This window comes from Mus caroli, chromosome 1 (genome assembly GCF_900094665.2).
Source record: "Mus caroli chromosome 1, CAROLI_EIJ_v1.1, whole genome shotgun sequence".
NCBI classification, from domain to species: Eukaryota; Metazoa; Chordata; class Mammalia; order Rodentia; family Muridae; genus Mus; species Mus caroli.
In genome coordinates, this window is record NC_034570.1 from 179,900,543 (window position 1) to 179,927,894 (window position 27,352).

At 43.5% G+C, this 27,352-nt stretch overlaps 1 protein-coding gene and 1 pseudogene across 11 annotated transcripts in view; one reads left to right on the top strand and one right to left on the bottom strand.

Annotated features, from left to right (window-relative positions):
- The first annotated feature begins 64 nt into the window (after positions 1 to 64).
- LOC110296604 lies at positions 65 to 18,575 on the top strand (annotated as a pseudogene).
- Positions 18,576 to 21,976: 3,401 nt separating this feature from the next.
- Positions 21,977 to 27,352, bottom strand: part of Prox1 (prospero homeobox 1) — a 51,884-nt gene continuing 46,508 nt past the window's right edge. For 6 of the 11 annotated variants that reach the window (XM_029477290.1, XM_029477284.1, XM_029477285.1 and 3 more), the window contains exon 5: positions 21,977 to 24,320. In XM_029477290.1, coding sequence (XP_029333150.1) covers positions 24,132 to 24,320 — 189 coding nt within the window. In that variant the 3' untranslated portion in view covers positions 21,977 to 24,131. The remainder of the gene's footprint in view (positions 24,321 to 27,352) is intronic. The other 5 variants (XM_021159237.2, XM_021159248.2, XM_021159241.2 and 2 more) reach the window with 3 other exon arrangements.

Genomic DNA, 27,352 nt, shown 5'->3' on the forward strand with positions numbered 1-27,352 from the left:
AATTCATTAATTTTGATGAATAATCTTTTCCCACAAGAGTTGAGCCTTCCTGAGGGTAAGAAGTATGGCTGTTACCATCATCGTCTTCATCGTCACTATTTCCAAGATTAGAACAAATGCTGTCTGAAGGGACAGATGACAAGAGTGTCCTGTAGCTTCTCTGACTCTGGGCCACAGCCACTCCCTGTCCCCAGATGAAGTGACACTCTTCAAACAGTTCTTAGCTGCTGTTTGAGAGTTGTGTGACTAATTCCCAGACAGAAATTTGTTCAAGATTCTGCTGAGGCCACTACATACAGTCTGGGGGAACTTGTGCTTTCCAGGTGTCCTGGATGCAACACCTCACATTCTGGGTGAGGAGAGGCATGCTTGCCCCATCACTCTGGGTAAGAACCCACAGCAAGCTTAGTTTTTGTTTGGGAAACAGTTGAGAAGACACCATGGAGCCCCCTTGAGCAGATTCACACTCTTGTAGACTATGCACATAGTCTGGGTTCAGATCCTGGTTTCTTCTGAACTCAGTTGAACACTGGGCCCCTGAGATGGGCTAAGTGCATATAAATTAAGTAAGCAAATGCATGCAAATGTGACAGCTCTACTGATCTGCCACCTGTCTTTCTGATCTGCCTGTCTTCTGTACAGATGTTCCAATATATTCTGGTTGCTATGCAACCAGATAGGTAGTCCCTGTTATAGAGGGTGACAGAAGGGACTCTCTTCTCTTCTGGGGTGGTTAGGAACCCCAGGGTTTATGGGATTTGTGAAGATAGGGTAAGCTTTGGATCTCTAATCAATTCTGTTCATGGTGATTCCTGTTAATGATGTGGGAGGATGCAAAAGGCAGGCGACTCTTCTGAGGCACACCTTTTACCACAGAGCTTGGTGCCCCAGCTTGCACTGCTGGGCACTTCATCCACTTGACCACACAGATGAGTCATCTCTTTCTACCATCTCCATGCTGTCTTAGTCAGGACATTGAGTTGATCTACTTTGCACCACTCTTCCTTAGGCACAAAACTTCTTATCCTATTCTTCTCAGGGACAGTGCTGATACCTGTGTGGGTGCTGATGGATAATATAGTGCTGATAACCCGTATGGATTTGATGGATAATGGCATGGAAAATTGGAATGAGTGAGCTAAATTCCAGAATGGACAGACCAGGCTGCCCCTACAGGGCGAGGACAAAGTTCTTCTCTTCAGCCTCTGCCTCTCCTTTGCCCTCACCTACACAAGTACACAAGGAGACATCAGGTAAACAAACAATTTAGTCAGTTCTATGAGGAAATAGAATGAGGATGTCCACGTGATGACTGTCTTATCAGATCTCATCAGCATGGATCGTATGACACACCATTTGTTTCATGCTCTATGCACAATCATGACATGAATCCCTGTTGATACAGGGAAGAATAAATTCAGAGATCAACAAAATATTACTACATCATTCTGCTACCAGATAATTTTTTTCAGTTAATAATGTGCTTTGGTGATCTTTATTCATTATTATATGAACCTGGTTCATTGTAAATGCCATCTGCTGATATTCCAAACAAGGGAGCAAAACAATATATTTGAGCATTTGTCTGTTGGTGGACCTTATTTTTGGATTTGAAAACAATGCTTTAATGATGATTCTTGAATATTTTGTACATTTTTTCTGAATGTTTCCATTCATCAGGCATAGAATTATACTATCACATAAAAATTTAGCATGGTGGATTTGTTCCCATTAAGAAAAAGAGAACTAGCTGGGCATGGTGGCGCACGCCTTTAATCCAGCACTCGGGAGGCAGAGGCAGGCCGATTTCTGAGTTCAAGGCCAGCCTGGTCTACAAAGTGAGTTCCAGGACAGCCAGGGCTATACAGACCCTGTCTCGAAAAACTAACTAACTAACTAACTAACTAACTAAGTAACTAACTAACTAAAAGAAAGAAAGAAAGAAGGAAGGAAAGAGAGAGAGAGAGAGAGAGAGAAGGAAGGAAGGAAGGAAGGAAGGAAGGAAGGAAGGAAGGAAGGGAAGAAGGAAAGAAAGAAAGAAAGAAAGAAAGAAAGAAAGAAAGAAAGAAAGAAAGAAAGAAAGAAAGAAGGAAGGAAGGAAGGAAGGAAGGAAGGAAGGAAGGAAGGAAACTTAGTACCTGTTTAGCCTGGCGTGGTGGCGCACGCCTTTAATCCTAGCACTTGGGAGGCAGAAGCAGGCGAATTTCTGAGTTCAAGGCCAGCCTGGTCTACAGAGTGAGTTCCACAACAACCAGGGCTACACAGAGAAACCCTGTCTTGAAAAAAAACAAGAAACCCAAAGGGAGAGAGAGAGAGAGAGAGAGAGAGAGAGAGAGAGAGAGAGAGAGAGAGGAGAGAGAGAGAGAAAATTATCTGCAGTCTAGCTACAGTAGCCATTTTCCCATGCCTTTCTCAAATCTGGATAACAATGTTTTCTACTTCTCCAATCTCATTGGCCAAAAACTACATTGTGCTACAATTTGTGCTTCGCTGCTTGTCAGTGAAGACAATCATACTTCCAAGTGTGCTTCGGCCATTTTCTTTTCTTCTCTGGTGCTTTGGCCATTCATACCTTTTGACATTTAACCATCATGAGATCCTACTTTGATTAACTTACAGATGGCTTTATATGAGATTAATATACTGCATGCATGTAAAATTTGCTTTCTTCCTGCTGACCCTCTCTGATTGCCCCACACTTCCATTGCTTTTGTTGAATGTGGTGGTTTGAATAGGAATCACCCCATAGACTCATGTATATGATTGCTTTGTCATAGGGAGTGGTGTTGTTAGGAGGTGTGGCCTTGTTAGAGGAAGTGTGTCACTGTGGGGGTGGGCTTTAAAGTCTCTCATATGCTCAGGTTATGCCTAGTGTGGCACACAGTCTCCTCCTGGCTACCCTCAGATCAAGATGTAGATCTCTCAGGTTTTCCCCCAGCACCATGTCTGCCTGGATGCTGCCATGATGACAATGGACTGAACCTCTGGAACTCTAAGCCAGCCCCAGTTAAATGTTTTTTTTTATAAAAGCTGCTTTGGGGCTGGAGAAATGGTTCAGTGGTTAAGAGCACTGATTGCTCTTCCGAAGGTCCTGAGTTCAAATCCCAGCAACCACATGGTGGCTCACAACCATCCATAATGAGATCTGACTCCTTCTTCTGGAGTGTTGTCTGAAGACAGCTACAGTGTATTTACATATAATAAATAAATCTTTTTTTAAAAAGCTGCTTTGGTCATGGTGTCTCTTCACAGAAATAGAATCCTGACTAAGACACTGAGATATAACATTTTTGTGTGTGTGTAACTTTGATGGCCCATCTTCATCCTCAACTTGACTAGACTTAGAAGCACCTGGGAGACATACTTCCTAGCATGTCTGGGAAGACTTTTCCAGAGGGGGAGCTGAGGAGGGAAGAGCCATGGAATGATCCCACAGACAGGGGTCCTGAAGTGCATGAAAATGGGAGAATCGGGGGCTGACTCCTATTCACCTGTCTACTTCTGGACCATGCAGTATGACCAGTTGCCTCACACTCCAGAGTCACAGGTATGGTCACCTCCATGGTCACCCCTCCTTCACCATGATGGACAGTAGGTACCCTCACACCATCCTTCCCCTCCCCCACCATGATGGACAGTAGGTACCCTCGCATCATCCTTTCTTCAGTTGTTTTTTGCCACAGCATGAAGAAAGTAACCGAGGCAGCAACAGCCTTTCACAGTACTACTGTTTATGGCTTCTGGAGTTTGTCATGTTTAGAATGTTTTCCAGACTACCTATTAAATCAGTTTTCTAGGGTTTTGTGTGTGTGTGTGTGTGTGTGTGTGTGCTCAATCATCTCAATCATGTGGGTGTGTGTACATTCTAACCGTTTATCAAGAATATAGTTTTATATATGTCATGCAGTGGGGGTCTGAGTTTTTAATTGATTTTCCTTATTGTTATTGTGTTTGTTCTTTGAGGGTCCCACTGTGTAGCCTGGGCTAACCACAGACTCAGTCCTTTTGTCTGAGGCTACAAAGCCCTAAGGCTAAGCATGGAGCACTTAGCTTAGCAATCTTCTCTGTCTCATTAGCAGATTTGCCTTGTGTTCTTTGTTAAGTGGTTCATCTTCGTTCCCTGACCTGAACGCGGTCTTTAACACTAGTTATGTTTCTTTGTTCATCTGTGCCTTTCCTGGGGTTTCAAGACTGCTTCTAAAATGTTTTTCTTAGCTTTTATATTAACAATTACTGCCCCTTTATATATTTTGTAGCTACTTAGGCGCAAATGGTAGGGAAAAGAGATCAAAATGTACATTTATCAAGTGTCCTGTTTGTTCCAGCCTCTGTCATGAGATTTTGAGCATCAGACAACCATACTGAACTTAAATGGCAGTATTTTCAATAAACTGTAGTGGTTTAATTCTAATAGGTCATTAGCTGATGCACCCCCTCCAATATTGCCTTGGCTTTCCATGAACGACATTTTCTCTTCTTGGTAAACTTTAAAGTGATTTGTGGACTTCCATGAACCACTCTCTGAAATTTGATTGAGGTTGCATTAATTTATACAGCAAATTTGTTGCATTAATTTTCAAGGTAATACAATCGAATAAATTAGAGAAGCTAGAAAGACTAATCATTTTGGGTCTTCCCCACTCAAAGTTACCTTGCCTTGATGTGACCTTGATGTGACCTCCTTTTTTTTTAAAAGAAAATGAGAGTGTAATTTTAACCACCTATGACAGTTGTGAGGAAACCAAAGAAATAGTTTACTTTAAAGTAACTTAGACAATTTGGCCATTGAAAGAATGTAACGCGCGGGGGTCAGTGTTGTTATCAATCTTGCCCACGTCTCTAGATGCTTCCTTGTATCTTTACAACAGGGGTTTAGAGCTTCCGTCCTAATGTATATAATGCCTGGTTCCTATTTCATTTCTACCCCATGTCCCAGTTGTTCATTGCTAGCACGTAGGAAAACTATACATTAAATACCTGAAGATTTATTACATCATAGAGTCCTTTCTCATTTCTCCCCGTGTTCTCACTGTGGTGGTACTGGAAAGCACCAAGGGTGGAAGACTAGAAGCCAGATTCAGAAAATATAAACATGTCATTTCTCTACAAGTTTGATGCATTCATTTTCCCGCGACAAGCATCTATACATTCTCAATGTTGTATTGTTTATCCTTGTTTTCCCAAGATGGAGCATTGGAGCGTTCCTGCATGGGGTATAGGGTACCCACTGCCGTCAGTATCTTTAAACATTGTCTTGGACCATCTATACTTGTGATAGTTTGCGTGAGAAATGTCTCCTATAGTCTTGAACTTTTGAACACTTGGTCCCCCTACAGATGGGGCTATTTGGGTAGGGTTTTGGGGGTGTGGTCTTGGTGGAGGAAATATGTTGGTGCAGCCTTTGAGGTTTCACACCATTCCCAGTGCACTATGTCTGCTCCTTGCAAATGGAATTGAAGATGTGAGCTCTTAGTTGTTCCGGCTGCCATGCCTGCCGTTTCCCCACTGTGATGGTGATGAACTCTTATTCTCCTAGAATTGTAAGGCCACATGAACCATTTCTTTGATCAGTTGCCTTGGGGACAATATTTTGTCACAGCCACAGAGAAGTAACTAATACAATGTCGTACACAACCATTTTGTCTGAGGTCAGGGAGCAAGTTGTTTGGAGGCACCTTTGAGAGCTGAGCACATTCAAGCAGAGGATACAGCGTGGTGGGGTCCAGCCCAACGTTGTCATGATGCTCCAGAGAGGATGTGGCTGAAATCCACCAGAATTCACCAAGGGATATTGGAGGTGTAACTCCCAGGAGACCATACCAGCATGGCTGTGATTCTAAAGCAATATCTCCTCTCCTTTGTTTTTGTCTTTCTTTCTTTCTTTCTTTCTTTCTTTCTTTCTTTCTTTCTTTCTTTCTTTCTTTCTTTCTTTCTTTCTTTCTTTAATGTATATGAGTACACCATTGCTTTCTTCAGACACACCAGAGGAAGGCATCAGATCCCATTACAGATGGCCGTGAGCCATTACATGTGGTTGCTGGGAGTTGAACTCAGGACCTCTGGAAGAGCAGTTGGTGCTCTTAACACTGAGCCATCTCTTCAGCCCCCTCCTCTCCTTTGTTAACCTATTTAGATCTGTTTGTCTGTTGGAAAGCTTGGTTATAAATTTATATTCAGAAGAAGTTTATAGTGGTTGCTATGATTATCAGATTTTAAAAAACGCCTCATCAAACAAGGTCTCTTCACAGAGATTTCTTGATTTTGGGCCCCTCTCTCTTATCTTTCTCCTGTTTGTGCCTCCCTCTTTCTTCCTCTCTTCCTCTTCCTCCCTTCCTCCCTCCCTCCATGTCTCTCTTTCCCTCCTTCCCTCCATGTCTCTCCCTCTCCCCTCCTCCCTCCTGTCCCTCCTCCTCCTCTTCCTCTCCCTCCTCCTCCTCTTCCTCCTCCTCCTTCTCCTCCTCCTCCTCCTCCTCCTTCTTCTTCTTCTTCTTCTCTCTCTCTCTCTCTCTCTCTCTCTCTCTCTCTCTCTCTCTCTCTCTCTCCCTCTCAGAAGCACTACATGAATGACCTCAAATTGGTTTGTAAATTTCTATTCTTTCCAGTGTGTGGGCTCTAGGGTTCAGTGCTGCTGTGCTGGGTACTGCTGAGGCTTGCCTTGACTCATCCTTATGGGGATGACAGCCCCTCCAGTGTGACTGGCTTGGTTCCACTGTGTCAAATGTATGCAGCCGAGAAAGAGGATATGCCAGCAGCTGGAGTGGCTGAGCGGAAGGAAGGAGGTTAAAAGGTAGTAATCCCATTTGACGCAGCAGGCAGTGTGCCGAATGCTTTCAGATACAATGCCATGTTTAATCTCCCTAACAATCTTGCAAGAAGAACATTGCTATGATTATTTCCACATACAAAGTTACAGTGGTTCAAGGAGGCTGGAGTTTGATCCATAGCTACTCACTACAAAGTCCATGGATGGGTCAACAGTGACACCTCATTTTGACTCCCAGCTCAAGCTCTCAGAGATGTTAGGTCTCCCAGGAATCCTGCAGACAAGAACTATATCACACGGAGGCCACAAAATGAGCCTCCATGAGCTGAATGAGCCACACAGCCATGGAATCCATATAGGCAAAAAAAAAAAAATATTCCATCAAGATTTTACCCCATGAATGTGTCAGGTTGCTCCCAAGAGAAAGAGGAGCCCTGGTCAACAGACAATACTGTTGTCTTGTGCTCTCAAACCCCAAATCTACATCCTGGACCCAGGTCAGCACACTTTCCAGACTCTTCCAGTTTTGCTTAATGAGTTAAGATCATATGAACAGGGTTGAGGAAACTGTAGGCAGACAGAATTAGCAAAAATTCTTTCCCACAATACAGCCCTCCATTCTTCTAACATACCTCAAGTGCATGCCCTCGGCCAACACAGATCTGCTGAGAGGAAGATTAACAATGATGACAAGAATAGCCCCTGACTTGATAAAACAAATATCAAGTGGGTCAGGGGACAGGAATTGCCTGTAAATGACCTTGGGTTCAGTGTGTTCTTCATTAGCAGGGATTGCACCATCTTAAGTATTTCAGTGCGTGCTGACTCTGAAGTTAGACATTAGACCACTGCCCTTGAACTCAGTCAATATTTGCAGAAGGTGGGGAGGGGTAGAGGCCACAGAGCCACAGAGGGAAATGGAAGATACTTGGGGGTAAAGTTTGACTTTCCATCTGTTGACGCTTTAGAAAGTGTCTTCGGTGTTACATGTTCTCAGTGAGGCTGGGTTCGAGGTCAGGACAAAAGTGGTGGGCAAGTTTTCATTGAATGAAGTGGGGTTCTGCTTTAGCCCGAGCTCCCCAGTCTTCTCGCGAGATAAGGACGAGCTCACAGAGTGGATCGGCAAACAGTCCGTGTGGGTCAAATTCCAGCCCCAGCTCTGGGTTCCTGCTCCTCTCTTTGGGGCCTCATCGATTTCCCTTTCCTGAGGCTTTGGGGTGAGAGGTCAGGGAAGGTGGGGAGTGTGGGCGGCCAGATTTCCTGTCTTCCAGTCATGGAGTCTCAGATGGGGAAGCATTTAGTTTCGTTAAGCTCATAGGACAGTCTAACTGCACACTGTCTTCTTCTTCTTCATCATTCCCTGGTCTGCTGTTTGGCTATCTACCAAAATTCGAGGAAAATTTATGTATTATCACATATATATGCATATACATATATATGTATATATTCATATATAGTGTATATATAGTGTATATATAGTGTATATATAGTGTATATATAGTGTATATATAGTGTATATATTGTGTATGTGTGTGTGTATCTATCTCTATCTATATTTATATATATATTGTTTTCCTGTTCTGGGGATAGGGCCCAGTCTTGTGCATGATAAGTAAGTGTTCACCTACAGAACTACACCCCCACGCATTGCACCATCTATTTTGTAAGTTTGTTTCTTTTCTGATCACTTACCCTTGAACTCTGGTCTAATCTAAGTAAACTTCCCTCATGTATAACATGTCTCCCTTATCTATGCTTGAAATCCATTATTCTACAGGCCAAAACAAAAACCTAAAAGCAGCAGAGTGTGTGTGTACATGCATATGTGTGTGTATGTGTACATATGTGTATGTGTGTGCACATGTGTGTACAAGCATATGTATGTGTATATATGTATACATGTGTATGTGTATTTGAATGTGTATATGTATGTGTGTAAGCACATATGTGTCTGTGTGTATATGTATGTATGTGTGTACATAAGTATGTTTATGTGTAACTGTGTATATGTAAATGTGTGTATGTATGTGTATCTTTGTGTGTTGATGTATATATGTGTCAGTGTGTATGAATGAATGTGTATATAAGTGTGTCTGTGTATATATATATATATATATATATATATATGCCTGTGTGTTAATGTGTATATGTCTATTCATATATGTGTATATGAATGTGTATGTTTGTGTCTCTAGGTATGTGTATATGATCCTGTAGATATGTATTATGTTTGTATGTGTCCATGCATATGTGTGAGTATGTACACATGTATGCACATGTGTGATGGTCCCTTCCACTCTGACATATCTGGACGCTCGTACTGTGAGAGGATAGGGTACCTACTCATTCTGTGTCTGCTGCTTGTGTCCTGACCAGGACCTCCACGGAAGCACCTTTGGGCTGTTAAATTGAGGACAGAAAAGAAAAAAAAGGCCTCAGGGTGGCACTGAGGCACATGACTCGATCTGGGGTCAGCATGCCTTCTGTTCCTCACTGTGATCCGTGACTTCCTTCTCTGACTTCCTTTCCTTTAACTATCGTTTGAGCACAGCCTACCTCAGGTACATCCCACTGCACATTTTACTCATTCCTCAGCTCAAGGACTACATGGTATTTTATGAAGGGACAAACAATGACTCAGGAAGACTAGAATCAGTGGCTAGGCTTCCGCTGCAGGTCTAAGCTTACAGTCCATAGGACAGGTACCATGTGGGTGCCTTCCCCCTGAGAGTGGAACTGCAGACCTCTGACATGGACTGGTTAATGCAGACAGCACACTGCACATACTGACAAATGGCTCCATCCTAGGTAGGAACCTGCTCCTCTCAGCAAGTAGCTCATGTCTACCTATGCCTCTGTGATTTTACCATTGTATATGCAAGGACGTGGCATATTTGCTTGCTGGCAAAATGCTAAACACAACTCATAAACATAACATAAATTAATAAAGTCCCCAGATGGATACATAAACCAAGTGCCAGGGGCATCAGCCACAGCGTGGTGGGAGAAAGGGGTTCTGGGTTCACATTACCAGGGAATGTGACATTCTTTACCACAGGGAGAGAACAAGGACCCAAGTGGGACTTGAAAGTCTCAGGTCAGAAGCTAGGGAGATATAGTTGGTAAGAGGACCCAAGTTTGATCCCAAGAACCCCAGATATGGTTACAGATTTTGATAATCTCATTGGGAAATCAGAGGCAGGGGGATCCCTGGCACTCACTGGCCAGCATTTAACTGATTATATGACCCAATGAGAGACACTGTCTCAAAGGAAGTCTTGGTATTTCTGAGGATAACAACTGTGACTGTCTTCTGGTTTCTACATATAAGTTCATGTATAACTGTGCCACCTCCCAACACACACACACACACACACACACACACACACACACACACACACAGTGTGCACACACAAACCCCAAAAGAAGCCAGAGATTCAGTTGAACCATAGGGAGAAAAGAAGTAACAGTTTAGCAGAACTGAGGGTACAGGTCTGCCATGCCTAACTACTCACGTGCAAATCTGTGCAGGTGATTGAGAGCTAGATGAAGCACCGGCAGACATGAGTCTCATGCATCTGATGTGCATGGAGCTCTTCTGTAAGCACTGTTTCTAGCTCAGTCTGCTTCCTGTAGAACAGTTGGATAGAGACATTTCATCCATTTTCTGCCAAGCTGTTACAGCATCCTTTTAAAACTATTCATCAATGCCAACAGGGGAAAGTCTCCCCACAGGTCTTTTTACTACTGTTGACTCATGTGGGTTTCAAGACTGTGGGATTTCTTTCACTTCTCAAGTCCAAATTAGAGGACAGAGTGAAGTGGAAACTCCTGGTTTCTCTGGAAAGTCAGTTATGCCAAATGATGTTTTGTAAGGAGCACACAGGTGAAAGGATGTATTGCTAAAGCAGACACTTGATGAAGTATAACTATGACCCCACAGACAGTGGGAGATGAGCACAGAGCATTGGTTTGGTTTGCTCTTCCTCGATACTGTTTACTAACGACACACATGTATTGGTTCGCCTTACACTGGTTCATGTTGCTGAGCTCAACTTGCGATAACACTGCCTTTGAGAGAACTTGCCCAAGAACTGCCTGTGAGGTTCCTGTGGCAGCTTGCTGCTTCAGTGGCTTCACCTGAGGCCATTGGTGAGAGTCTAACTGTTCCTTCAGAACTGAACTACAGCTGCCTGGTGTTGTGCCTGGTGTCGAAAAGGCTGGACGTAGCTGCTGGTTCTTGTATGCTGTTTGTCTGCCTAGAGGACTGGTCTGCAGCTGCTGAGTCATATTTGGTGTTTGCTACAGGACTGAACTGCTGTCAAAGAAGATTGAGCTTGCCCCCCAAAGAACTACTTCTGAACAGGTCCACTTCCCCCATATCCTAATAACTTTTCTCTTCTACCACCTCTTCTGGGTGGTGGGTTAGAGGAGAGTTAAAAGTAGGTTGTAGAAAAATGTATGCCTACAATAGAGGGCCTGAGGAGAAGGTGGCACCGCTGAGCTGTGTGTCATTCTACACCATTTTGTGTGGTCTGGAGGCACACAACTGCCATCCCAGCATTCAAGAGCCTGAAGCAGGAGCATAACAAATTCTAGGCTATACTGAGGTACAATAGTGAGAACTCATCTCACTAATGAGAAAGGTACTAAAGTTATAAACTCAAAGACATGCCTGGCAATATGCTGTAGCAGGAAAAGAGGCTTATAGTACAAACCTGAAATCATGGGTTTGGTCCCTGAAACCTAAGTAAAGGTGGAAAGCTAGAACTGCCAAATGCATGTTCTCCACTCTCACCCTCACAAGGACACGCACATGCATGCACACACACACAAATACACAAACACAAATACGTACACACACACACACACACACACACACACACACACACACTTTTTTTAATCAGTCAATGATAGACATGAACCAGGTGTGGTGATACATATCTTCCATCCTAGCATTTAGGAGCTAGAGGCAAGGCAATCCAAGTTTGTGGTCAGTCTCAGCTGTTTAATAAGTTCGAAGCCAGCCTGGGGTATATGAGACTCTGTCTCAAAAATAAACTAAAACGAGCACTTCATATGTTCCTTTTGCCACAGTGTTAGACCATATGGTGGGAACTCTTTAAGCACATCACATTTCCTGGAGACAGTGTTATTTGGGTCAGATTTCTCCACAGCCTAGCCTCTTACTCTTTCCTCACAAGGCATAAAATAAATTAAGCTGTAATTAGAAGTCATTTCAGAAAATGAAATACCAGGGTTGCTTTGGTATAGAATGGAGAATTTGTTTTTAATTGACATACTATTCTAGATTTCTTGATTTTTTTTGATACAGGCTCTCACATAGCCCAGGTTATCTTTATATTCCTGATTCTCCCACCTCCACATCCCAAGTACTGGTGAGACACATATACAATACTGTGTCTGAACCCAGGGCTTTGGACAAAAAACTCAAACCAAACAAAACCCTGAGCTGTCCTCTGCCAGCCAAACTGACCCCCAGCCCCCAGATTTCTCGTGTCTTCTTTGGTTAGTAATTGAAGGAAAGGCTGGAATTTGTTCCAGTTGAACCTGGCTTTGTCCAAAGCCTTCGAGTTCCAAGAAGACAGAAGCAAGAGGTGGCCTCAGGGTTGGGCAATGCAGCAAACTGATGCGTCTGCTTTGTGACATGAGGAGGTGGCAGCCTGTGGCACTTGAGTGAGTCAGCGGCTCCCACAAGACACTCTGATCTCCTGTGACATGTCTTCCCATGTTCTTGCATGAGCTGGCGGTTCCCACAAGACACTGATCTCCACTTTCATGTTTTCCCGTGTTCCTACATGAGCCAGTGGTTCCCATAAGACACTCTGACCTCCACTGTCATGCCTTCCCACGTTCTTTCATGAGCCGGTGGCTCCCACAAACACTGACCTCCACGGGCATGTCTTCATGTGTTCTCTGCTGGGAACACATCCAGGCCTTTGGTGAACAGCATGTGACTATGGCACACTGCTTAGTTTAGACATGTTGCAGTGGCTCTGCTTGTTTGTCCCCCCCCCCCGTATGTTTATGAACATACAGTGCCTTATATAAATTTTTGCCTATAATATATAAACAATGTAATATGAGTTATTTTGAATACTTGGCTAATTTTAACCATAAATCTATTGAGACCAGCTGCTGTGGGAGAATATGAGTAGATATTTGTTTTTGTTTTGTTTCTTGGATATCTTTGATCATTTGTTCTATGGCTCTTGTATCTATTAATGTTTCGTGTATGTGTGTTTCTTACTTTTAGGTATATTACAATTTCTCTCTCTTTTGCTTAGAAATTCACCTACCTGACAAGGACTCCTCGCACATGCATCTGTGATGATCTGGAGTGCTGAATACTGAGTGGAGGGGAGAAGCATCCAAGTGATAGATAGCCCATGCGTTTCTCCTGGGTTTCCTGTGTTTGGGTAACTGTTCCTCCCCTCCCTCCCTCCCTCCCTCCCTCCNCTTCCTCCCTCTCTTTCACACCACACACACACACACACACACACACACACACACACACACACACACTACTCTTAGAGACCCAGGCTTTAAGGCTTTGGTTCAGTCACCCTGTCACTCACTTGCTGAGCCAGGAAGGATGGAGGGAGCTTTTATTTTTTATTTTTTTCGATTACCAAAGACTTTCTAATTGTGAATAATCGAAAGTAAGAATATTGGTTTGGGGCAATTGTATCCCAATCAGTCAAAAGTCACAACAAGGACACCAGTTACTCTGGTTGCTGGGACCTGGGGCCTCACTCACGGAGCAGTTTCCAACACCTGTAAAGCACTGGGTGTTGTTTGCACAAACACTAGGCAAAACCCAGTCTTTCTACACCCGCAGCATTTATTTGCAGAGACGCAGGCATTTTTTCCAGGGTAGCTGCCAAAGGTCTCCTGAGCCCTCTCAGTGCACCTGGGCAGCCTCGCAGGGGGCTTGGCAAACACTGCCCTCCCCTCTACCAGAGTACGGCACCCACACATTCTGTTTCAATGTATGATGGGACCTTGGTCTCTCTAAATTGTCCCACACCAGGGCTGACCCACGCAGGGCGTGGCCAGGCAGCTACAGTTTTGCGCTCCAGAAATATGTGGATCCCTGGGTCCTCTGTGTTCCTCAGAGTCTCCTGGAAGTTAGGGTGCGTTCAGGCGTAGTTCTTAGTTACAACCTCACACACCTTTGCAAGATGACGAAATCTACGGACTGGGAAAGAAGGAGCACTAACTGTGGTCTGCACGACTTCTGTGCCGGGCTCACGCTGTTTCTATGATGTCATCTCTCTGCACCGGGCTCACGCTGTTTCTATGACGTCATCTCTCTGTGCCGCGCTCGCGCTGCTTCTATGATGTCATCTTTTTGATAGAACCCACGTGGTATTGTGCACTTTCATTTTCACACACATCACGAAAGATGCCTCATGGAGCGCAGTGAGTCCTGAGCCACCATTGCTTAGTACACAAATTCTGCTTTATAAATAACACACAACCTAGTTATTCTATTTCAAGTACACACTAAACATTTACTTTATTACTTATTTATTTATCATTGTGTGCTGGTTATGTATGTCATGATGTATATGTGCAGGTCAGTGGGCTGCCTGTGGGGGTTAGGTTTGTCCTTCCACCGTGTGGGTTTTAGAGTTGGAACCTGGGTCCTCATGGTTGGCAGCAGGCACCTTACCCTTTGAGCCATCTTGTCAGAACCCTCCGCCTCACCCCTGCAACACACATTTTTAACAGAGATCTTATATTCTACCCAGGAGGTCATTCTTTTAAGTAGAGAAGTACTTTACCAGAGGTCATTTTAAGTTCCTCAGGGTGATAACGAAAATGCTTTTGTTAAAAAAGGTTTTGACCTGGGAGTCCCTTGAGTAATATTACAATGCTTTTCAGTTCTGGGGAATCCTTTCCTCAGACTAGGATCCTCTCTAATGCCTAATGCCGGAGCTGGAGAAACGGCTCAGTGAGTTAAGAGTGTTTGTTTCACAAGCATGGGACATGAGTTCCCATTTCAGAACCCTGGAGAAGAGCCTGGTGAGAGACCCTGACTCAGTGAATAAGGCAAAGAATTGGGAGAGAAGGTCACCTGATGTCCTTCCTGCTCTGTACATGTGTGTGTGAATCCAACACACACGCTCTCATGCACACATCACACATGCGTGCACATACACAACTTCTTTGGTGCTAATCTTTATTTGTTCCTGACCAGTGGAGAAAGGGTCTCCTCCTGAAAGGTCTTCTATATGAATGAAGAGTCCATAACCGGAGCCAGGAAACTTGTTCCAGAGGTGGTAGGCTGGAGGCAGAGTCTGGGGAATAAGCCCATAGCAATACCACCCAGAGATGAGACTTTTAGTCTGTTGGGAAGGCCTCTCTTGCTCCCACCTCTCAGGCAGGAGACTTTAGACCTAACATGAAGACACTAAGCCTTTACTCATGCGTGGCTCCCATTCTTCTATCAGTAGCCTGGTCCCAAGAGGAGCACACAGTCCTTGATCTCTTAACTCTGTCTTTACTACACAGCCCATCACTGGGAAAGAGGGGGAGTCAGGAATGGGCCAAGGCATTGAAGGGAAGACAGTTGCATGTAGACCAGTCTTGTCAAGTGCTGCCACCACCACCTTTAGAGTCTTCTCTTGCCTTGCTTGCTCTTTAACATAATTTCTCACAAGAAAAAAAAACCACTTTTTTTTTAAAAAAAAAAAAAAGTGATTTTTCTCTGCACCAGTAGTGTAGCATGCCATCTGCATAGGACTCTTGACAGCCCTATCTAGACTGGACAAGGTTCACCCAGCTCTTCTGGGACATTAGATGGTTGCAGTTGGGTGAGTGTAGCCTAGGCAAGACTTCCCTTGAATTCGATTCAATTTTCACCTCAAAATTAACTCACTGGGTTTACCCCAGGATATTCCCCACCTCCACCCCTGGTGATGAACGGGGGCACCACACCATTTATTTCTTTTGTGGTCTTCACAATCGTCATAGTCACCAGCCTTTTTCTAAGACTATTTACTGATTTCTTATACACAGGCTGCCCTTGTATTTTACATCATCTAGTGTGATTGTTCACAGTGCACCTGGGTTCCCAGGCACGGAGGAGGCTGAGCTAGGAGGATTGTGAGTCCAGAGCCAACCTGAGCTACTTCCCTGCCTAGGGAGACCCCATCTCAAAGAAACAAAATGTCGGTAGACCTTAATGCAAGACAAATCATCTTTTCTTTTGATTATCAAAGGCTTCAAAACACTCCTTTTTCCTGGTCTGTATTCATCATCCACAGTGCCCCTTGCCCCTTCTTTCTCTTGCCTCTTTCTGTTTTACTGTTGGTCACATTCCCCCTCAGTCACCACCCTCTCTGCTTACATTCACACATATGATGTGGTTGTATATCTATGTAAAATCGGTTTCCACATGTAAACACAGGCTCGTGTGCTTTGATATGTCCCCGTGATTCTTGATTCCTGCCTGGTATCTGTTCTGGGCTTAGACGTGTGTTGGTAGATTTTCTACAGATATATGTGGAATTTTAGTTGCTGGCTGCAAGGTGTGTCTGACCTTTGGACATTACCACACACCACCACACATACCTGTTCACACCTGAGAACAGGTTACAGAAAAATAATCACAAAACTGAATCTCATAATGTTTTGGGTGTAGAGATGGCTGAGAAGCAGTCATCGGTATGCTTGGCCACATGTGAATTGGGTACACTTGCATGGAAAACCTGTAAGTTGTTGATTATTTTAACAGATGAAATGAATACTACTATACTTGCTATTAGCTTGTGAAGTATGAGTGTTCCAGGAGGGAGTGGGTACTAGTATCCCTCAAGCAATGTGTGGAGCACGGTTTGGGTCTGGAGGGTTTATATATCAGGGTTCAGAACAGTGGTCTACTTGATTTTAGAATAACATTAGCAGATAACTTAGTCACCAGAGGAAAATCTTCAAAGTTTTTGGATTTATTTTTATTGTTTTAAATTATGTGCAGGTGCCTGCATGTATGAGCACCACATGCTTGCAGTACCTACGGAGGCCACAAGGGGGGAATTGGATTCCTTGGAGTTGGAATTACAGGGTTGTGAGCCATCCATCATGGGTGCTTGGAACTGAATTCAGGTCCTCGGCAGGAGCAGTAAGTTCTCTCAAATGCTGAGTCCCAGAAGCAGTGTTTTAATTAACCCTCCTCTCAGAAAGCAATTCTTTCTGCTCTAAAGTGCTTAGGCAACTGTGGACTATCAGGTCTGCTCCGTGCACAGAAATGGAAGCTTGCTATACGACTGTGTGCTTTCTACTTTCCCAGAAGAGTGGATGGGGAATGGGGATTCTTTTTGCTCTACTCTGGGAATAAATATTTTGGCATAGAGAGATGAAGGATTGGCCCTTTGCACACTTTAGCTAGGAAAACTGGAATTTAAGCTGACAAGAAAGAACCAAAGATAGGAAAAAAAAACCCCACTATAATTATCTGATAAAGCTTCAATATCACACCGACTCCAGGTAACCGTGTACAATTGCACCAGTGTATGAGGTTCTCACCATTGAAGGGAAAGCAAGAGAGTCGGGGGGGGTGGGGGTGGGGGGCGTCAGTGCACAGTAGGGAACAGAGACATGGTGGAAGAGCTGCTGTGAGTGGCACTCATTAGTTTGCTTTACGGTAATTCTTACTCGTGATAAAAAGGGTCTAGGCCACCTTCAGTTGCTCTAGCAGAATCCTAGAGTCCAGGCATTTTATTAAGTTAAAAGGTGGTTTATTTGGTTCATACTTTTGACTAAATCGGGTAGTTCCATTCACCAGTTCACTCCGGAAAAGCTTGCATTGTAAACGGCGGGAACACGATAAGGAGGTAGAGCCCTTCCTCATAAGGTAGAGCCCTCCTTACACAGTCAGGACCCAGAGTTCCCCCCTCTGAAGCCAGCTTGTTCTTGGGGGGAACTCATCAGGGTCCTGAAAGAACTGCATCAATCTTTGCTATGATATAGGTTCCCCATGCCCAATGCATGACCTAGTTTGTCCTAATGTGCATCCCATCTCTTACAGATTCTCCCCCCTCTCCGTAGGGCATACCGGGGACCAGCTTTCTGTTGCTTGCCACACAGGTAGATAATACTATTCTTGAGTGATAAAGAGAGACTGTTTTCTGAGGCCCATACTTCACACAGAATTAGGAAACATGTTGTCAGTGATGTCAAGAGGAACATTTTAGGGAGATAGCGAGCTTCTTCATTCTCCTACTTCTGGGTCTGACAGACTCATGTTTGAGTCCCATTCGAGACTAACTTGTTATCATGTGACCTTGAAGAACGTCTCTTCTCTAATTGGTAGTAGTAATTGCCAGCTTAAAGGGTTCTATGCACTACAGCTCTCAAAAATCTTGCGTTCGTGTTCATGTGAGGATACACACACTCATAGAGGTCAGTGGACAACCTTGGGTACAGGTCCTTGGTTTGTTTGTTTGTTTGTTTTTACCCTGTTTGAGAGTGAATCTTCTTTGCCTTTGTGTATCCCAAGACTAGGTGGTCTATGTACCCCAGGCTAGCTCGTCTATGTACCCCAGGCTAGCTGGTCTATGTATTCCAGTCCAGCTGGTCTTCATCCTCAGGCTAGCTGGCTTGCAAGCTTTCCAGGGTCTCCTGTCTTCACCCTTTCCTGTCTTATTGTAAAAGTTCTGGGATTAAAGATGCATGCTCCTAAACCTGTCTTTATGTCGGTCCGGGTCCCAACACTCACATCACAAGTGCTTTACCCAGGATGCACCTCCTCAAGCAGAACCACATTTCTCTTCCCTCAAGCTGAAGGTCAACCAAAGTTAATCAGAGTGAGAGACTCTACACAGAATGCAAGCCTCCAGACACAGAAAAGAGGTCTCCAGGCCTATAGATCAAAGCCTTATAGGTCCAAGAGCAAAATGCCACAGGTTTTCAGAAAACAACAACAACAACAACAACAACAACAACAACAACAACAAAAAACCAATGGAATGGCATGAGCTTGTAATGTATATTTTATTTTGCACAAGCTTGCATATATACTGCACATACATTCAGTTTAGGAGAAGATGGAAGGCACACAAGGCAGTTGGACTACTGCACCCTTTAGTGGTACAAAGCAAACGGTCAAAGTTCGGAGAATATAGAAAAGCTTAAAACACACAACGGAAACCCTCCCCGCCGCCCCCCCCCCCACGACAACATTGTCCTTTAGGTTTTTTTTTTTTCCTTGTTTTAAAATTTAGTAGCTGCCAACTAAATTGTTTTTACTTTTTACTTTAAAATCAATTGTCTACGGCACCTTTTTGTTTTCTTTTGAATATGGACAGGGAGTCTCACTGTTTTTAATCCTATCAATTAATATTACAGTACATCCTTGGTAATACAAAATTGTACACCTTCATCAAATAAATTAGGATAAATTAAACCAATAAATTATGCAGTCTTCAGAACAATAGACAATAACAAAAATGCACAATTGAAATTGCCTCTAGCTAAAAAAAAATTCAAAAATTGACTTTATCAGTTCAGTTATTGTACTATATTCAAATCATAGGGTCTTTATTACAAAAAAAAGAGTTTCATAATGCTATTTACAACATATTGCTAAATAATATAAAGGCAGTGTTTGTCACGGTTTATACTATATACATATGAGAAATGGCTGGGACAATGTTGGGGGAAGCTGTGACCTTTGACTCTTTTAGAGAGCTGAGACCAACTCCAAATACATCAAAAATTTTCCCCTCAATTTGAAGTGGCAATATACAACTTTAAAATGCTTTATTCCCCCCATATGCAGAGGAATTGGTTATTTAAAAAAAGTCTAGTGAATCCATTTTCCCAAAGACAGGCCAACCATTTGCCTGCCCATTCACGTGTCTGCACATTAGGGGGTGTCTGATTTGAGAGAGCGCTCGGTTGAAAAGACTCAAAGTCCACATGCTTCCACTTAGTCTTAGAAGGATCATTCAAAAGGATGCGAAGATTAAACACTGGTTTGGACCTCAGCTCTGAAGAGGAGCATTTTAGCTTTAGTCTTTTAGATGGTTTAAAACCAGCAGATCTACAGAGGCAAAGCTCAGCTTCCTTACGTGTAAGTGTGACGCAGCGACACAAACCAACCGTTATATGTTCCGAAGGGAGCCTTTGAAAACAACGCTATAAATCTGCAGACACGGAGTTTACACCAGTAGGAAACGGTTGTGCTGTTCACACCAATGAATTCTCTATAATACACACGGCAAAGGGATTGTTCATGTCCTTACACACATTGCTGCTTTGGCGGGGGGGGGATATCTGTAAACCACTCTGGCTTTGATTAATTTATGGTTGTTTTTGGGAGCAGTCTATGGTTAACCCCCCAACTCTTTAATTAAGTGATTGATATTAACCTGCATGTGTAGGGACATGGGGGATTACTTACTAAATGTCTTCATGTACACAGAAAAGAAATGTCATAGATTTACAGAGACGCCTGTATCCTTGCCCTTGCCCTCTGATAGAGAGAAACTGGTATCTTTTGCAAGTGAAGAGCAGGACTTTTGAGATGCGTTCAACTGCCTGTACAGTCAGTGTAATGCCCCTAATAAATTCAACAGATGCTGTGAGACTGTAGCTATTTATTAAGATCTCATGTCTTACGTAACAATGGCCATGAGGTTAAATATTTACATTTCCTTATAAAAGTTCCCCTTTGCTTTAGTGTTTTTTTTTTGTTTTGATGTTTTTAAAATATTTTTAAAATGATAGTCACCCATATTCCTAGCACAGTAACAAGGATTCTTCAAACATAAAATACTTCAATTAAGTAACACTCAGAGGCACAAAGCAAACTTCAGGAATATGGTATGAACATTCACTGAAATAATTACTAGATCCTAACATCTTCCACGCAATTTTACCATTTAATGCAAAACACCTCCATTGAACTGCCAGAGAGACGGTAAGAAGTCAGGGTCGTGTTGTTGCAAATAGAACATTCTTTACACAAAACATAACAAATGCCTAAAATAGGTTCTTAAAGTCTAGATAAGAAAAGGTAAGCTTTCCACTTCACACGCATACATATGTATATTTTTACATGTGTGTGCCTGCGTGCTCACGCCCACACTTCTGCACACACATTGCACATGGTATGAAATATTGCTTCTATAGTGCTTCTCATTAGGCTAATAACACACGAGAGCTACACCACAGTTACAAAAAAATTGGCTTCTACAAGAATCTCAAAAACACGAATGCTGCTCAGACAATTGAGAAAAAAAAATAATTTGCGGTGTATCAAACTGTTCTAAAAATTTCTCTTCTTCAAAAACATTATTCTCCCGCTTTGTTTTAAAAAGACGCAAAATATGCATAGCTATCAACATCATGTCAAACGGCCAGGAAAAGAAATTAGTGTTTATTGCAGCTGTACTTGGAAATAAAGTGAAAAGGAGACAGAAAGCCACAGAAGGCACAAGGACATTTGTACTTGTGGGGGGAAAGAACTGGTGTTTTGAAGGATTTTTTTTTAAATCCTCACGCTGGTGTAGTTTAGATCTAGGCACAGACTATCACCTTGAGTGCACACACAAAAATAATACAGGGTTAGCATAAAAGAAGTAGCCATGTGGAATTGCAACACCGCATTTAGAACTGGTCCCCAGGTTCCCACCATGAAAAGTTAACTTTCTCCAGTGCACAAAGCAGTTTTCACTTGGTGAGAGCTGAATTAAGATGTGAACAATACTAGGTTATTTTATTCTTATTTATTTATTTGGTGGTTTTTGTTTTATTTAAGAACTAACTGCGTGGTAGGGGTATTGAGAGACAGGCTTCTGTCATCTACTATCTCACTGGGAGATGCGTGATCCAGCGGCTCGACCAGGGGCAACCACCTCAGTGCAAAGCTGTGGAGAGCTGCTTCTGTCATCGAGCTGTCTGTCCTCAGGCTGACAGAGTGAGATCATCTGTTCATCTCAGAGAACACCAGGAGGAGAGTCTAGGTAGCTAAGGGCACTGACATTCAGTAGAAAAGACATTTTTCTTTTTTTGCTAAATTTGTCTATTTAAATCAGAAAGGCAGAGGAAAACAGTATTTTAAAAATCAAGATTAGAGGCCCATTGGACTTGCAAACTTTATATGCCCCAATACAGGGGAATGCCAGGGCCAAAAGAATGGGAATGGGTGGGTAGGGAAGTGGGGGGGGTATGGGGGACTTTTGGGATAGCATTGGAAATGTAATTGAGGAAAATACGTAATAAAAAATATTAAAAATTAAAAAAAAATCAAGATTAAGTCTAGAATCAATATTCATTTGCCCCAGATTACGAAGATACCTAGCTATCTGTCTACCCAAGTGACGACACTGCAGTTTTGCCTTTGACCTTGCAAAGGGTGACGTGGGGAAGATCTGATTAGCATGTGACTCAGAACAGCCAGGACCCTGGTGGACCCCTGCAGGAACCACAGTGCCCCGGGTTTGCAAATGAAGCATGTCAAAGACTTCCCTAATTTGTATTGATTGGGTTCCTGGTTCTGCTGTTTAATCTGTAACATTTATCTCAGTGGTATGATCGACTACCTGTCCTTTTTTGTTTTAAAGACAGCCAGAAAAATAACAAATATACTCTAACAATTGTCTATTCAGGAGTGGGTGTGTGAGATGAGGAGATGCTACTGTAGTGAGTGGACAGTGTTGAGCGTGCTAATCCATGCTCTGTCCGTAATCGCCGGGGCCTTCTGGTCTCCCGGAAGATGGGCCTCGCAGGGCTTCACAGTTTAGCTTGAAGTCAGCAGGTTTTAAGGCTTTGTGCTGACAATAATTGTGTTCATACATCCCTGCCCATCAGCAGAATTTATAAATGATGTTGAATTACAGCGTTGCAGCCAGCTAGACAGTCACAAGGGCTGACCCGAGTCCTCCAAAGTCAAACGCTGATTTTTATTTTTTAAGAAATTAAGGGGAAATGGCATTTCTGTCCTTTACGTTTTAAATACTGGATCTGTTGCTGTGTCATTTTTACAGTGTGCACATCAGATTGTCTAAGGGGAAGTAGGAGCCTGGATCACACTCTTAGAGTGAACAGTGCTGTTTACTGCACCGGTACACAAAAATCCAGCTAAGAAAACAAGCGTGAGCGATAGTTAGCATGCAAGTGTAGGACGTGGCACATCATCAAAAACCTGGGTGTTTGGAAAGAGCCATCTGAGAGTGGGAGAGAGAGAAGTTGGCTTTCTCAGTATGCTGGAGTTGTGTCTTCTTGGGTAACCCCAAACTAACCTATTGTACACACTTGGGTCAATATTAGCTTCTGTAGTAGAACAGACATGGTCAGCTGCTTGAAGATATTATAACCCAGAGGGAAAAGACAGACAGCCACCCTCCATACCCATATGCAAATGAGCCATTCCTGGGTGATGTCCTCAGAGGAAGTAAAGATCAGGTCCACTAGCAGCTGCCAGCGTGCTCCAAGAGTGGGCAAGGGTTTCGTAGTCAGTGGGACTTCTTAATTCCTTACTGTAGAAAGGTATTTAGAAATTAGTGTTTTAGGAGAAGAAAGAAGGTTAAACAGCAACAGCAGTACTAAGCGTGTAAAGAGAGTCAAGCAAAGGATACATTTTGAAAGTCCGTGCCTTTTAATATCTGAAGCAAAGTAAATAGCAACTAGCGACAAAGCACAGGGTTTCCTCTAAGTCCACACGGCCAAGCTCACATCTCACCACGAGCCTGTTCTAAAGTTCACAGAGACAGCAGGTTGCCCTGCGTGCGCTCCCAGCCTTGTCTCAGGAGAGTCGGTTTGGTACAAACTTGGGTCTGGGGGGTTTATGCCATTTCTCTTACAAAGGACTTGGTGACAATCTTTCTAACAATCTGTCTTTTGAGGATACTTTTGAGATGTGAGCTACCCAGCTGCCGAGGGCATTGGTTCAGATGTTTAAGAAAAGGTTGCTTATCAGGCTCAAATCAAACAAGGTTTTCCAGTTTTCCTTGGGTTCTTCCAGAACTTCTTAACCCTAGAGAAACGGGAGACACAGCATGGGGTATGCATGTGAGCTGTGTCACAGTTACTGGCTCACTCCAGAGCTCACGTGCACTTTATACAGGCTGACATTCCCTTCTCCTGAAAACCAACCCTACCTTAAGTCTCCAAATATTAAGGGCCTTGGGCAAAAGTAAACTAAAGGAAAATACCCATCCCCTTGTGAGGAAGGAAAAGAAAAGGAACCCAACGAGGATGAGCAGGAACCACCAGCTGACATCACAACATATCCATGCCTCCCCCACACAAATATATAAAACCAAAATCTAGACACAGAGAAGTTGGACATCCAAGGGGGATTTCTATCCATACATTCAAAAGAGCGTTGCAATCTCTACTCGTGAAGGAGTTCTTGTAGGCAGTTAGGGGATTTGAAAATCTCAGGGACTTCACTATCCAGCTTGCAGATGACCTTGTAAATGGCCTTCTTCCAGGAAGGATCAACATCTTTGCCCGCGATGATGGCATTGAAAAACTCCCGTAACGTGATCTGCGCAACTTCCAGGAATCTCTCGGGAACCTGCTGATACAAGGAGACAATGTATTAATAAAGTTTTCAGTTTCAAGTCCGCAGTTCTTCAAAGGAAACTGAGCTAAGTCCACACTCTCAGAAGGGGGCTTTAGACGGCACCTGCATTTTCTAAAACTGGCCGGCCTCTATTCTCTTGTGTGGAGTTGTTAAATATAGCAGCATTGTGATAGACGGCGGCTGCTCCGTGGGTTTCAGAGGAGACATGCGCAGAGGATACATGGGGCCCACCAACACCAGGGTTTCACTATGGAACGCTGCAGTAGAGAAGAGAGACCCACGTCCTCACGTGGTTAAGCAGGTCTGTTCGAGAAGAAACTTGCCATCTCCCTTTTCAGAATTTGATTTCTTTCTCCTTTGGACTTCCATTATGAAAAAATAATGTATTTTCAGAATAGAATACATGTTGGGCTTCTACATAAACTAAATCCCTAACGTCAATGAAGAAACGTTAAAATCGGTTTCCTGTTTGTGCTGTAGAACTGTTGCCTGGACGCACGATTGTTTATTAAAACAGCCAGTACTATAAAGGGGTAAGATAACAGCACAAAATCCCGAGGTATGAAACTTATGCTGAACCCTGAATTGTTATCGTTCGCTTTGGCGTTAGAATAGTTTCTTAGATGGCAGTTTGTGTAATTGATCATTGTTACAAAAGCTAACACTTACGAGTGTTTACTGTGTCGGATACCATGTTACCTTACATAGTGAATGTCATTCCATTCTTCCAACCTCTGTGTAAGGTGTTACTGTCTCAATGATACCCAGAAAACAAACAGAGGCACAGAGAGAAGGACTCATTCAGGAGTAAAACGGCCCGTTTTACTCCAAGATTATCATTCTCCAAATACGCCTTTCGGAAATTTATATTTGTCAAGTCCTTGCTCCCATAGCAATTAATGTATGAGAGCTGTCTGTCTGTCTGTCTGTCTGTCTGTCTTCTTTTGTCTTCTCCTGATTAAATAGTGTGACCTTTTGACTGTTAGAAGAATACTTGGCATTCTTCAGAAGCAACTCACAGTAAAGTATGGCCTCTCTGTGCTCATATCAGCATGATGGATTCATAAAATAATTGCACATTAATAATTTTCCCAGTACACATTAGTGAGATTTTATTTTTACATTAAGTTCAGATGTAGGAGGACATAAATGCATGGTAGTGTATGTATAGACACATCTATCCTCACAGATATAACATGAAAGACCTTCACTGCAGTTCAGAAATGCCAGTTACTGAAGCAACAGGGAGATAATTGTCCATGAACAAGTGCAGTGTCTTCCTCTCCGCCTTTTCTCAGCAGGTATCGTGGGCATGTACATGGATATATGTACACATAGATACATACACATGAATGAGTTATAGGCAACATAGAAAACTAAAACAATCACGGGATGTCCCTGAAGTTCTCATTTCTTCCAGGAGCTAGTCAATTGCTCTTTAGGGAAATCTAGTAACTTTCCAGAAAATAAATCAATAAACCAATAAAAAGGGAAAGGGGAAAAAAGGGAAAGGGATGAAAAGGGCCCAACACCGAGTCTAGAACAGGCACAATGGCCCACATCTTCAATATGAGCCCTTGGATCTGAGTTCCAGGCTAGTCAGAGCTATACTGAGACCCTGTGTCTCAGAAATAAAGGAGAGGTTATTGAGCAATCTCTCCCCGAAGCGTTTATGTTGGCCTGTCCAGACAGAGCTCAGAGCTGACTGGAAGTGTAGCAAGGGCCCCTTCTCCCTTACTGGACAAACACCAGTCTACTGAGAAGCCACAGAGATTCCATGGAAGCACCTGCACACATGCGGATTTCCTGGAGGGAGCATCCTGTCCCCACCCAATGACAAGTCATAGCAAACGGGCCTTGCTGAGAGAGGCCATGTGGATGGCGGTAGGTCTGCAGCCAAATGCTAACACGTACAAAGATCAGCGGTACAAACTGTGTGCTCTCTCGCTGGCTGCTGCCAACAGAACCTCCATGGGGACTCATCTTCCTTCAACAACAAACCTAGAGCTGCAGGAGACAGAGAGCTCAGAAACACACAGGTGTGAGCTCTACAAAGGGCAGGTAAGCCAGATGCCCCACCCACTCCAAGGACACGCCCAACCCCACCTGGGCCTAGCCTATCCACAGGCAGCCAGGACCAGGGAGATGCCCCACCCACTCCAAGGACACACCCAACTCCACCTGGGCCTAGCCTATCCACAAGAAGTCAGGGCCAGGGAGAAGGGCCTTGTGGAAGCTGTCAGAAGCAGAATTTGTCTAGATAACTCCGCAACAGCATGAGCTCTGGAGGAGGAAGGGTAATTTAGGATTTCACTGAGGACAGAGGAGTTGTGCCACGTCTCTACTCCAGTTCTCAGAGGCGATGAGCCATAGCCGATGTGTCTTGTCCTGTTTTAACATTCACTTCTTGAGGTCACCATCGCTGCCCTGTGACAGCTTTTGCACTGTGCCTGACTTTGCACCTCCTTGTAAGTGGTTTCAGTGTGTTGTCCTCATCATGAGGTGTCCTGGCTGGGAAGCCCAGGTCTTTATTCTGTGTCACCTACATGTTCCTTAGGAGAGCTTTTATTATCCCACAAACCCTGTTGTCCTTCACGAGGCGATGATCCCCCTCTGCTCCATCCCACAGTGCTCTGTAGTCTACTGATACGCTCCCGCAAGGCTTTGAGGAAAGAAACCCAGAGCTGGGTACAGCTCAGTGGTGCGGTATTTGCCTGGCCTGCATGAGGTTTAATCCTCAGTGCCACTACAACAAAACAAAACCAAAAACAAAACACCTCAAAGAAGCAAATTAATGAAAAGATATAGTTTTAAGTAACACGAATCTTAGAAAACATCATTTTATGGATGAAAAATCTATGAGAAATCATGAAATAAAGATACCAGTGAACTAAGACATCTTTCTGACAAAACATGATGGTCTCCTCTGCATGCTTTTCCACTACTTATTTAGTTTTAGTTTATGTTTCTCTCTCTCTCTCTCTCTCTCTCTCTCTCTCTCTCTCTCTCTCTCTCTCTCTCTCTCT